The sequence below is a fragment of the Acyrthosiphon pisum genome, chromosome A2, assembly GCF_005508785.2.
Source record: "Acyrthosiphon pisum isolate AL4f chromosome A2, pea_aphid_22Mar2018_4r6ur, whole genome shotgun sequence".
Classification (NCBI taxonomy): Eukaryota; Metazoa; Arthropoda; class Insecta; order Hemiptera; family Aphididae; genus Acyrthosiphon; species Acyrthosiphon pisum.
This window is the reverse complement of record NC_042495.1, coordinates 66,720,688-66,733,268: the sequence shown is the minus strand read 5'-3', so window position 1 is coordinate 66,733,268 and position 12,581 is coordinate 66,720,688. Positions and strand designations below refer to the sequence as shown.

At 27.9% G+C, this 12,581-nt stretch overlaps 1 protein-coding gene across 1 annotated transcript; it reads right to left on the bottom strand.

Annotated features, from left to right (window-relative positions):
• Window positions 1-728: 728 nt before the first annotated feature.
• LOC100165440 (beta-galactosidase) lies at window positions 729-7,071 on the bottom strand. The gene is made up of 13 exons (XM_008184974.3): window positions 6,599-7,071; window positions 6,374-6,529; window positions 6,104-6,254; window positions 5,053-5,219; window positions 4,125-4,275; window positions 3,967-4,030; window positions 2,958-3,052; window positions 2,688-2,880; window positions 2,266-2,606; window positions 1,909-2,184; window positions 1,496-1,633; window positions 1,230-1,436; window positions 729-1,127 (listed from the first exon to the last, which is right to left on the bottom strand). The coding sequence occupies exons 2-13, from the start codon at window positions 6,403-6,405 to the stop codon at window positions 918-920; spliced, it is 2,025 nt and encodes a 674-aa protein (XP_008183196.1). The 5' UTR covers window positions 6,406-6,529; window positions 6,599-7,071; the 3' UTR covers window positions 729-917.
• Between the last annotated feature and the right edge of the window lie 5,510 nt (window positions 7,072-12,581).

Genomic DNA, 12,581 nt, shown 5'->3' with positions numbered 1-12,581 from the left:
AATTGTGACTAACGATTTTGGATTTTTTTTTATCACTGTGAGAACAACTTATAAGAAACCTTGTATTAAATTTTCAAAGTTTTCTATCCAACCAAAAATTTTTTATCGTTATTTTAAAAAAAAATACTTAGAAAAATTGAAAATTTCATTTGTCTATAAATAGCTCAAAAAAAGTCGAAACACTTTGAAAATTTAACCCTGTATAGACAACGCTAATATAAACATCTGTTGCAAATTTCAAGTGCTTACAATAATTATTTTTTGAGTTACAGTAAAATTAAGTTTTCGTTTTTGTCAAAAATTGGTTTTGCGTAAAAATTCGCGTTTTTCCGTTATTTTTTTAAGGTTTTTCCTGCCGCTTTTGAAAAGTACTGGGAAATTTTCACTTTTGACCCCCCAAAGTACCAACTAGATTCACTTTCCTTTCAGAAAAGGTACAATTTTTACTGCTCCAAAAGTTGTCGTCAGACACAAAAAAAAAAAAAAAAAAAAAAAAAACACACATCATTGTAAAATCAATACATTCATCACTTCGTTCAGAATCTAAAAAAAAACACACATCATTGTAAAATCAATACATTCATCGTTTCACTCAGAATCTAATAATAAAATAAGCAATATATTTTGAACTTATTCCTCCAAAACTTTGCAGACTCAAGAAAGGAAGACCTTGCGACCGCAGAAAGCGACGTCTATCACTAGTCACTGCCTAAGAAGGATACACCATGTCCAGATTATAATCTATATTTAAACCTATTATATTAACATTTTATGTATGATATCGCAACTATGTAAAAAAATAAAAAAAAAATGTACATATCAGTAGGATTAGATAGCGACCTAGAAACGACTTAATTAAACACTTCGTAAAAAATAAAAATAAATAAACTTATATCCCCTACATTATGTTAAGAAATTTAAAATCCTTGATTTACTTTACCATTGAGAATAGGTTTGTCGACTAACGATATTGACAAATTTTTAGGAACACCTTCCAGTTCTAACATAATGATGCTGTTTTCTCCAGGATAAGGAATTAGAAATAAAGCTGGAACGTATAGAGTAATTTGTGGTCCAGCCGGTGGCCAGTATCGACCAATATTAATCCCATTCACAAAAGCAACACCCTTTTAAACACAAAACAAAAACATTTGAGCGATTCATAAAAATAAATAAATAATCTACAATTATTTTTGATCTGTTATACTTAATAAAAAAAAAAAACCAACCTTTTTCCAACCAGTTGGATCCAAGTAGGTATCTAAAGGTTTTGATAAATTATCTGGCAATGTAAATGTTGTTTTATAAAATGCCGGTAATACGGATTGTTTGTGTGGCTCGATAGTAGAAAGCCAAGACGTTTCGTTCAGAGGGTATGCTATCATCTTCCACGGACCCAGTACATGGTTACCCAAAGTTACAGGTTCAAAAATACCCTGCACATAGGATACATTTAATGAAAAATCACTAAAATAAATTGTAACCATCATGTAACCTTTCTGTCTTCTATATAATTTCCGAGGTTAATTCTTCCTTGGTTTTCTATTAGAATCCTTAGCTTTTGAACTGTACTGTTTATATTTAAGGTTACAGGTAAATTTTCATATTTTCGAGGTATTATATTCACTTGTACCTAAACAAATTGATAGCATATAGGTAGTTTTTTTTGAAATATAATATTATATAGTTACTCTGGATATAAGTTTTGGAAAATCCCTATATTTTGGTAGCTTTATTTTATAACTTCTAAAATAACCATGATAATAATTATGTAGATACTTAAGAACGTGTTTTTTTTATAAACCCAAAATTATAATAAAATAACTATCAAATTTAGTTCAATTGAAAAAAGTTATCTTTTAGGATCTTTAACCAGCTAGGATATGACTGAAGCATTATAACTTATACCTGGTCTAAGAAGATGGTTGCTTGGTCTCTGATTTTGCTAATAGTAAGGTTTACAGGAGCTGAGACGAATTTTTGATCGTTTGTCAAAATAGTCTCGTACATCACAAATCCTGTGTTTATACTCATGATTTCGAAACCAAGTGGAACATCGCTTTCTACCGGTTTTATCCGTTGCGCGACCTTTTCGAAAATACTAACCAGATGCTGCATTTTGAGTGTTCCATAATAACCTTTGGGTGCCGGAACGAGTGATATATCGTTTGATACTGCGAAGTTCTTCCACGCGGAATTAATTCAAATTAAAATATATTTATGCACACATATTCACACACATAAATTTATATCATTAAGACTTACAGTTTCTTCGAGCAATTTCTTAACTTTAATGTACTTGTCGGTCGGATCTCCAGCTTCGTTCAATAGAGCAGTAAAATCATATGAGGTTACTGCTGACTTATAACTTTGATTACTATTTTTGAAGGCACCAGAAGTAAACCCGAAATTTGTCCCTCCATGGATAAGAAAAATATTGACGGATGCATTCAAAGCTAACATTTCTTTCATGGTAGACAAAAATATATCAGAGCTTGTCGAGACAATTGGTGAACCCCAATAGGACACCCAACCAGTATAATACTCAGAGTTAACTAGCGGTCCTCCATTTTGAAATTCTTTCATGTGTTGAAAACATTGATTAACTAAAAGTCACGTTAAAAAAAAGAGATCGAAAAATAGTTATTATTATATTTCTATGTAGTATAGGCAGTTAAAACACTTACCATCGGTGTTCCAAGGGCCAAAGTCCACGGTAGCATAAACATCAGCTACGGGACCACATTTAAAGTATGAATCTCCACACATATCGGTTGTGTAAAGTAAAGCTTTGGATTTGATGTAACTTTTATACAAATCTCGTAACCATATCATATACTGATGGTCACACGCATAGTAAGTTCCATATTCGTTCTCTACCTATTATAAAACAACGAAAAATTAGTTATAAAAATAATATAATAATACAACTTAACAATAGTGTGATAGGTTTATACTTGAACCATAATGATATTTCCACCATTTCCGTATAAAAAAGGAATGATTTTAGGCATAAGTACATTAAACCATTTTGCAATATAATGTTTATAACCTAAAAATTAAACAAAAGTCGTTAAAAATACGATAATTTCATAAACTATTACTATCATAATCCACTAATCATAAAAGCTACATGTATAGTGATTTGAATTTAGTGTCATAAATAAACCGAGACAGTAATAATCGTCGAGTATGGCAATATAGTGAACCGTTTCTTTTGCTAATTATATGTAATTGTAAAATTATTATTTAATTTATTAAACTTGTATAGATATGCGTAAATCAGAGAACCCGTTTTTAGCGGGTCAAAATTAACAAATTTATGAGGGATGCATTTTTAACTTATTCATCATAAATTGGATAATAATTTATAATTTCTACCTTAAATTTAAAATGTACATAGTATAATAGTATAATCATAGTAATAGTACCTATAATAATATAATAGTATTATACAGAGTATAATGTAATAAATAGATGTGTTTAAAAACAATTTGTCCTTTTTTTCTCAAAAACCCTAACTCACGATTTAAAAATAAGAAAATTGTTTATTAATTTAAAGATACCCAAATACACTTTAATTTATTAGTATTTTTTATCTTTTACTGTTATTCAAAATATTATTAGTATCATGAAATATATTATCAAAAAAAATAAGTTTTTTGTATTTCTACGAAAAACTGTTATCCACCTATAATGTTCAAATATTCAATTAATGTTTAATGTTTTTATGTATTAAAACTTATAGTTTAAAATTATTTATGTAAAATCGTATAAGTCCTACCTATCAAATATCAATATAGGTATATAAGAATTAAGAGAACAAAGCATATAGGTAATTACTATAATTTTAATTTTTTTTGTAAATAGGAAAATGTTTTAAATTGCCAAACGCAGATAACTATACCTAAAAAAATAAAAACAAAATGTCATAACTATATAGTTAATAGTAATCGCTACACGTACTTGAATCATTAGTTCTCAGACCATTTTTCGGCACTACGTTCAATAACCAAAATGGAAATCCACCCTGGAGTGAATAAATAAATATCAATAAATAACACTAAATAACAATCATTTAAATCTAGTTTCGAATTTATTAAAATGTATTATTGGGTAATTACAAAATCTCTTTCAGCGCTAATATATGGTCCAGGTCTGAGCAACAAATACATCCCTTCGTCTTGAACTAATTTCAGAAAATACTCCAAATCAGCGAAATCCTCAAAATTATATACACCTGGATAAGGTTCATGTAAACTCCATTCTACATAACTAAAATGTCATTAAAAACAATTGTATTTTTATCTGTTGTCAACGTATAACTTTACTTCCAGACACATAGTTATTAAAATTAGCGTCTTAAATTATGATCAATTTACTTTTATTAATTTCTTCATTTTATAAAATCACAATTGATAAAAAAATAAAATAAAAATATTATTGCAGTATAAAACTACAAGAACAATAAAATACATTTTCATATTAATGTGAGATTTGCATTGTCGTTTATTTATTAATAATAAATTATAAGTAAGGCAGAGAACTACTTGTAGCTCTAAATAATCATCAAATATGGTTTAAACTTAAACTCACAAATCATAAACTTTTAAATTAAAAACGGGAATTTATTTTTACTTTTTAAATAAGTATATTTCCTGAATTGGATCTGGTTAAATAACTAAATCAATAATAAAAACATTGATGCGGAAAACATTAATTAAAATTTAAAATATATATTGAAATGTATAGGAGAAAGAAATATGCACATACTAAAAGTCAAACAAAAGTTTAATTTGGATTTACATATAGAATAAAATTAAGAACCTAGCTTTGTCTTAGTATGACACGTATTTATTTCTTACTCTACTAAAATTTTGAAATTATATTTATGACGTATTGCCGTATTGGATGACCACGATACATAGGAACACTACTTATAACACGTCCAAATAAATAGATAATTTATAATATAAAGCATTCATTATAAAATATGTAGGTACTGTAACACTGTATATTTGTTTATTATTTTTGTAATTTGTAAGTACTCACGTCGATACAGCGTTTAAACCAGCTACTTTCATTTTCTGAATTCTGTCCTTCCAGTAAGGTTTAGGAACTCTAAAATAGTGTAGCGAACCGGAAACATATCGAAATACTTGGCCGTCTTTTAGGAACTCATTACGTTCGTAATCAACAGTAAAAGTGCGCTCAGCTACCTACGAATAATTAAAAACAGGGTTAAAAGTTTTCAACAGGCATTAAAATATATAACAAAGGATCGGATTTTAAAGCATATGTTTCTTTTTTTATATATGAGATGAAATTCTAATTGTATACATAAATACGTTTCGTTTCGCATTCTGATTCAAAAGAAACCAATTCATTTTTGCTTTTTTTGGGTTTTTTTTAAGTAAATAATTTTTCTATATATAATTCCTTCTTTTGCAATTGCAGCCGTGGAACGGCTGAAATTTGGAAAACACAGCTGGGATTGAATATCCTTAAAAATATTGTACAGTAGAACTTCAATATAACTGTCACCGAAGGGACTGTAAATAATGTCCGCTATTTAGAGGTGCCCGTCTTACAGAGATAGAATAACACTAGGATACACTCGACGGGACCAAAAAAATTGACCGTTACATAGAGGTGGCCGTCCTATAGAGGTAACCGTTAGTGGAAGTTTTACTGTATTTGAATTTTGAATAGCTGATGAAATGTCATTAAAATATTTTTTTTATTTTTAGGAAACATATACAATCAATATCATGGAAATAATGAGTATATGTGGGTTAAGAAAAAAAATAGAACATTAGTTACTTAATTTGGGGAAAGAAGCTGGTGATAATCTCAATTTGATTTCATCTAGTGTATTTTTATTTTATGGTTTTTTTTTTCAATGTAATAAATATCTGCACAAGGCATTAAAATATAAAATAATTTTGATACAGTCTTAGTCTATATGTTACTTTATTGACCATTGCTATTTAAACTCGAAAATAAATGAGAAAAAATAATTGCTTGGTAAAATAATAATTTTTTTTTTCAAATCCATCTTCCTTATATGTGATATACTGATATTAAATTTTACTAGTGATACCTCTGGTGTCTCTTTTGATTCTGATCCATTTCTAATTAAAACGTATAGAATATAAACAAAAGCCACTTTCAAAATAACGAACAATACAACAATGAAAAGACACTTTGATAGTTTTTGGTTCCACCTCACTTTTCTTTTTTTTATCAATGATCTGAAACATGATACAATTAATAAATTAATACAAACATAAAGCAATACTGTATTTAAATTTAATTAAATGTTTAGTTATTTTTAATATGAATACTAATTTATTATATGTACTCTACTTACTGTGTTTCATAATTTTCAGACAATAAACCCATATTGTATATTTGTATTATATTTGAACTTTGAAGTCTGAAAGTATTAGCAGTTGAGTTAAATATTTATCTACCAAAATAATTGTTAACTAGTTTATCCGAATGTATGTTGTTTTTGAAATCTTATCTGAAAATTTAATTTTCACTAAGAAACGATAATTACAAATTATAAAAAGTAAAATTATAAAGTGTTTACTCTTATTTATATACTATTCGTAGTTGTCGACTTATAGAGAACCTATAGGGTCCTTAGTATAGTATGGTTCAGATGATACTGATAAAAAATGTGTATAAGATATGCTTTAACCAATGACCTGTCCATTGGAATATTAATTAGTATATAAAATCTCAATAGTTAAAATGTTTTTTTGTATTTTTAATAAAGTGGAATTTTGTTTTATTCGGTCGTTTTTTTGTCCATTAACAGACTAGGTAATTTTTTATAATATTTTAATAATTGTCCTTGCTTTTTGTTGGTAAGAATAGATGATACACACTTTTTTGAACCACTGTTAAACGGAATAAACTGATTTATTAGAAAAACGAACTGTCACATAACATTAGGTAGAAATTAAGGCTTATAAAACTATTATACTTAAAAAAAAATGTTTGTTCTACATTTAACATTCATAGACTAGATGCATGCTGACTACATGCAGTCTTTAGTTCTACTGCAATAGGATTTTGATTTGGAATTTAAACCTACGTGGTGCGTATTACAAGTTACGTCAGAATAGACAGGAAAGTTTTTACGGCCAACCGGTTTCTCAGCTGACGACCAGTCTTGCGTTAGACTGCTCACCGACCTTCCATCCACATTAAAGACAGGTTTTTTTGGCTCATCGCACCATAGCTTTTTAAATATGAAGATAGGTACACTATTTGACGGAATTTTCAAACCATTATTATAATAAATGCTTACTGTAGACAAAATTGGAAACAGAATATGCCGATCAAGTGACTTGATTTAGATCTGTTAGTAGGCATGGAAAAAAACACAGAAACTCTAGGTGTGGTTCATAGTTGACAAACCATCATTCAATAAGTCATTGTAATAGACGTATTAAATTTTAATTCGACGATGAATAATTTCATACTAAAAAAAGTCTGTCTGCCTGTCCGTCTATATAATATTACTAAAAATATTTTACGATATATTAATATGGCTATTAAGTATAGTAATTTATAGGGCTAGGAATTTGTAGAATTTAAATTTTTTTCATAGCACTTCAGTCTTCAGTACAGCTCATAAAATACAAAATCCAATAATTCGTGCATCACAGAGGCAAATTTTTTTTTGCATTGTTTTGCATTTTCTTATGATATTCGTGAATAATTACATTTTTATTTTTTAGTACAATATCAACGCCTGAAAGTCTTAATTACAGTACAGATTCAGATAATAAATTTACTAACCGTTTATTTGTAGATCAGGCTACACACAGTAGTAGAACATATACACACTTAAAATTTACCATTATTACATAGCTCACAAGTTTTTACACATAGATACAATTCTAGCTGAGGTACGAGAAAGTAATTAAAATGCTTTGTCAAAGTACTTTTTACAAAAACAAGTATTTAAAGTACAAATTTGAGTAGGTAAAATTATTTAAATACCTCACAAGACTAGCTAATGTTAATTTATTATTAAACAAAAACTATATTTTTTATAATAAAATAAACGTGATTTCACTACTATTTAGTATTCATCACAATTTTCCTACAAATGTTCTATAGTGAAATAAATATACGAAATGACAAAGGGAGATGGAAAAGTAACAATTATAGAAAAAGAAAAGGGTGGATATGGGGATAAAGTGATATTCTACGTAATAATATTATATGGACAGGGAGGTCGATGACCCATTCAAATATTGTCTTTCTAAGAGTGAGGTGCTACGACGAACCCTTCTACTATTATAATGCACGTGTTAGACGGTATAGTAAATTATTAATATTTTTTTGTGTAATAAGATATTATAGTAGGTATATTATGGATGTGCATATGTATTTACACGTTCTGGTTTGATTTATAGATAATTGGTGATTTTATTTAGGCACGTATAATTATTCTACTACTTTATTACATTTCGTATCTTATAATAATGTATATATATGTATATTATGAAATATTATGATTAATTTACCTGAGTATGTAGTTGTATTCGTGGATACGGGGTTAAGTTCGATGTTCGAAGTCACTGCGGCGTATGTACGTGTATATTACGTGTTTTGATTTGTATATTTAACACTCAGTATATTAAAAGATATTTTTCTGCTGAGTTATATGTATGACATCGATGTGATTTATACACTAATATAATAGAATATTGAATTTGTTACCAATGATTTGAGATATGACTATTATCGTATGCTCTCAAAATCCCTACATTCGTAGCAAGAGTACATTTGTCAATAGTCAATTCGCCAACCGAATGTAATTTACGTTAATGAGCATTTATTTTATTATTGTACTTATATTCTAAACAGAGCTCTTAAAAATCCCTACATCCGTAGCGAGAGTACATAATATTATAGTCAATTCGCCAACTGAATGTAATTTAAATTAATGAGCATTATTATTATACTAATATTCTAAATAGTCAATTGTATATCTGTGTAATAATACTATAACTGGCCAATGATACGATGATAGTCTCATAAGCCAGGGCTTAGTCAGGTTTTTATAACGTTATGAGTATAACGTTAAACATATCAAAAAACGATTGAAATCGATAACGGATAACATATCGGTAAGCGATATATGATTGAAACATATAATTGCCTGAAAAAAAATATATTTATAAAATTATAAATATCAGTAAAATATATATTATGGTTATTTTTGTAATATTATATTTTTCAATCACTCGGTTTTTTGTGGGAAACAAGCTATATCCATCAGATAACGCTAAACGCTTCATAACGTTTAAATTTTTAAAACGTTTAAACGCTTAAGTTAAATAACATTTAAATGTTTATAACGTTTAAACGTATTAATTGAATAACGTATAAATTCTATATAACATTAAACAGTCATTCGATCACAACGTTTAATATCCATATAACGGTAAACGGTATTATTATTTTTGATTTAAGCCCTGTCAAAAACTTATATTGTTGCAAAAAGTAAATAGATAGGCGAATAAATTATTAACAAGGCGAATTTGTTCGATAATACAAAATAATTAATTTAGAAAGTCATACCGAATGCTGGAATAACTCAATATACCTACATACATATATAAACGCACTCGCTTTAAATGGCAAAACTATTGTCGAAGTGCATACTGGCGTGGGGACGTTGTGCATCGGAAGTCGATTCTGCATGATTCTTATATAGAGTGATTTTTTTGTAATCCCTTCTTTTGATACGCATCGATTAATACGTAATGTTAAAGTATTGATGTGTTTACGATCTGCTTTTTTTTTGTGCGTTGTGAGTGTGTGACAAATAGGTGCCGCTAGTAATTTATTGTGTTGTTTTTACCAAATGTCTTGATCGGAGATTTTTTAAGGGGTCTTACAGTATAATATTATAATATGAGTCACAATAACGGTATCGTCTGGCACTACTGATAATTGATTGGATTGTTTTTACTAAACGTTTGATGGGAGAAATGTTGAATATTATATTTTATGTGTTGCATGTGTCGCTGTGTGTTTTTAAGGAATGCGTATAGATATATGCCTAAAGGCGAGAGTGTATGTGATTGGGTCACCCCACACTCCGCATACGGACCGTCGATATTAGTTATCCTCTGTTTTTATTTAAGTACCTATAGAAATATAATATATTACAGTCCCATTAATTATTTTCTGCTAAATCGTATTTATTGGGAACTACATAGTGTCGTCATCCAATCTCGACGAACACCTTTGTACGTGTCTTAATAATAATTGATAGACTGGTAATTTAAAGCTGTTCATTAGTGAATTTTTCATAATGAAAATCTCGAGGTGTACCAGATCACGGCGTGCGGCGCTCAATTCACTAGTAATATTTGGAAGGAAATCGGAATTTCTCCAAGGACTTCAAGGACTTCTTTTTATACGAGTATAAAGTTAGCAATTGAGAATGATTTGATTGATAAGAATGAGTACAATGTGTTGCCTATACAAGTCCCAAAATGCCACCAAAACACATTGTAATATATTATAGCAGACAATAATAGTAATATAAAATATGAATATTTAAAACAAATACCTACCTAAATATTATATCATATTTTATTTTTCTTGAAACACCTTGAAACTGGTTGTATATGCATTTTTTAATTTTTAATTTTTTATGTTTTATTATAATTTAAAAAAAGGAATTAAAACACATGTAGGTACCAACTTTGACTTTCATGTCTGAACTCGGAGCAAGCAATTTGTAAAAACAAAAAAAAAAATTAATTCAGTTGTAATAAGTCTTATATAAATAAATCGTTCAAATATATTATTGAAATATTAAAGTACCTAGATGTTGTTATAGTAGTGTTTAATAGTATTGGAGTAAAATTATAGATTGTTACACATAATTAGGTATTACTAATTATAAATATATTTTGGTGATTATTACCTATCTATTAAAAATAAAATGTAATTAACAATTATTATATACAATATCGTAGATTTTAGATACATAATATAAATGATCCATAATGATAACAACATTCTAAATTCAGTAACAAAATTAAAGATATATTATTTAGGTATTTACTTTTAGATTCTGAGTGGAACGATGAATGTATTGATTTTACAATGATGTGTGTTTTTTTATTTTTTTATTTTTATTATTTTTTTTGTGTCTGTGTACACGATAAGTAGTCGAAATAATGCTACGATTTTCAACTTCAGTATCTTGTTCGATCAGAAAGTGAATATCGTTGGTGCATTGAGGAGGTCAAAATTTAAATTTCACATTAGTTTTCAAAAGCGCCGGGAAAAACAAAAGAAAAATTAAGGAAAAACGGGAATTTTTACGCAAAATCGATTTTTCACAAAATTGAATTTGGTTTTTGGTGTAACTTAAAAAAAAATGACCGTAGATACATGAAATTTTGACTGAATGTTTATCTTAGCATTTTCTATACACCATAACATTTTCAAAATATTTTGATTTATTTTATATGTAGGTATTGTTCCGAGTCGCGCCATAAATTGATCAGTCTTATTTTGCAAGAAAGTTTTAAGAAAAAATACACACATGTACGATGTGAAAATCAATTGATTTCGGAACAAAAAAATATAATCGTGAAACTTCGAATCTATTGTTAGTACATTGTGTATGTAAAAATTATCAAGAACAATATAATATTTTGAATTCTTAAATATTCACTGAAACGTAACGACTTGTTTTTTATTGAGATCATCATATACATATTTATTTACATTAATATATATATGTATTATAAATATATAAAATTCAATACATAGAACTGTTGAGCGAATATAAGTAACAATGTATTCAATAGGAATGTATACACACTCAATATTATGTAAATTGTATTATTGAATGATTTATTTTTTTAAACTAGAGTTAAAAAATTAATAGTTTCGCATATCCACAGACAGCAGGTTACTATAATCTCGTGAGGTATATTTACATAATATCTAGGAATATAATATTATTTTAAAAAGTACTGAGCATTTTAAATTTTGCCCTCGAACTTGGATTTAATCCTCTTGTTTGGTAACCTTGGTCATGAATCATTGAATTCAGATTTAATACATATATTTCAGTGGCTACTCAATGACGAGGTACACTCGAATCCTACTACACAACAGAGTCAGTTACTTCTAATTTTAATTTATAAATATACCTACCTGTCTATTGTAGGTACGTGCAATTGTATAATATACGATCATGTATTAATTAGTAAGTATAATTGTATACCTAAATAAATCATTTATACTGAAATTAGTTTTTATTTAATTTAAAATCTGAATTATAGGTATTCATTATTTACTTTTTGGATTTCTAATTGTAAAATAGATTTAACAGAAAAATTATTATATTTTGCTTTTGGAAACATTTTTATTGACAGTCTTGCATAAAATATAGGTACCTAGGTACTTGTACAATTTTCTGAAAACATTTTTATTAGGTAGGTACAGTACAATTTTTGTGAAAAGAATAACATTCAGGCTTAAGCCTAATGTTACACCATAAAAACTTAAGGTTGTAT

What these genes read in the sequence shown, in the direction of transcription:
- LOC100165440 (XM_008184974.3), bottom strand. Translation starts at nt 6,405, where the DNA reads ATGGGTTTATTGTCTGAAAATTATGAAACACA. An exon ending in CAACCATCTTCTTAGACCAG is followed by an intron (nt 1,634 to 1,908) that starts GTATAAGTTATA and finishes CAATTTGTTTAG; the next exon opens with GTACAAGTGAATATAATACC. An exon ending in ATCCAACTGGTTGGAAAAAG is followed by an intron (nt 1,128 to 1,229) that starts GTTGGTTTTTTT and finishes TGTGTTTAAAAG; the next exon opens with GGTGTTGCTTTTGTGAATGG.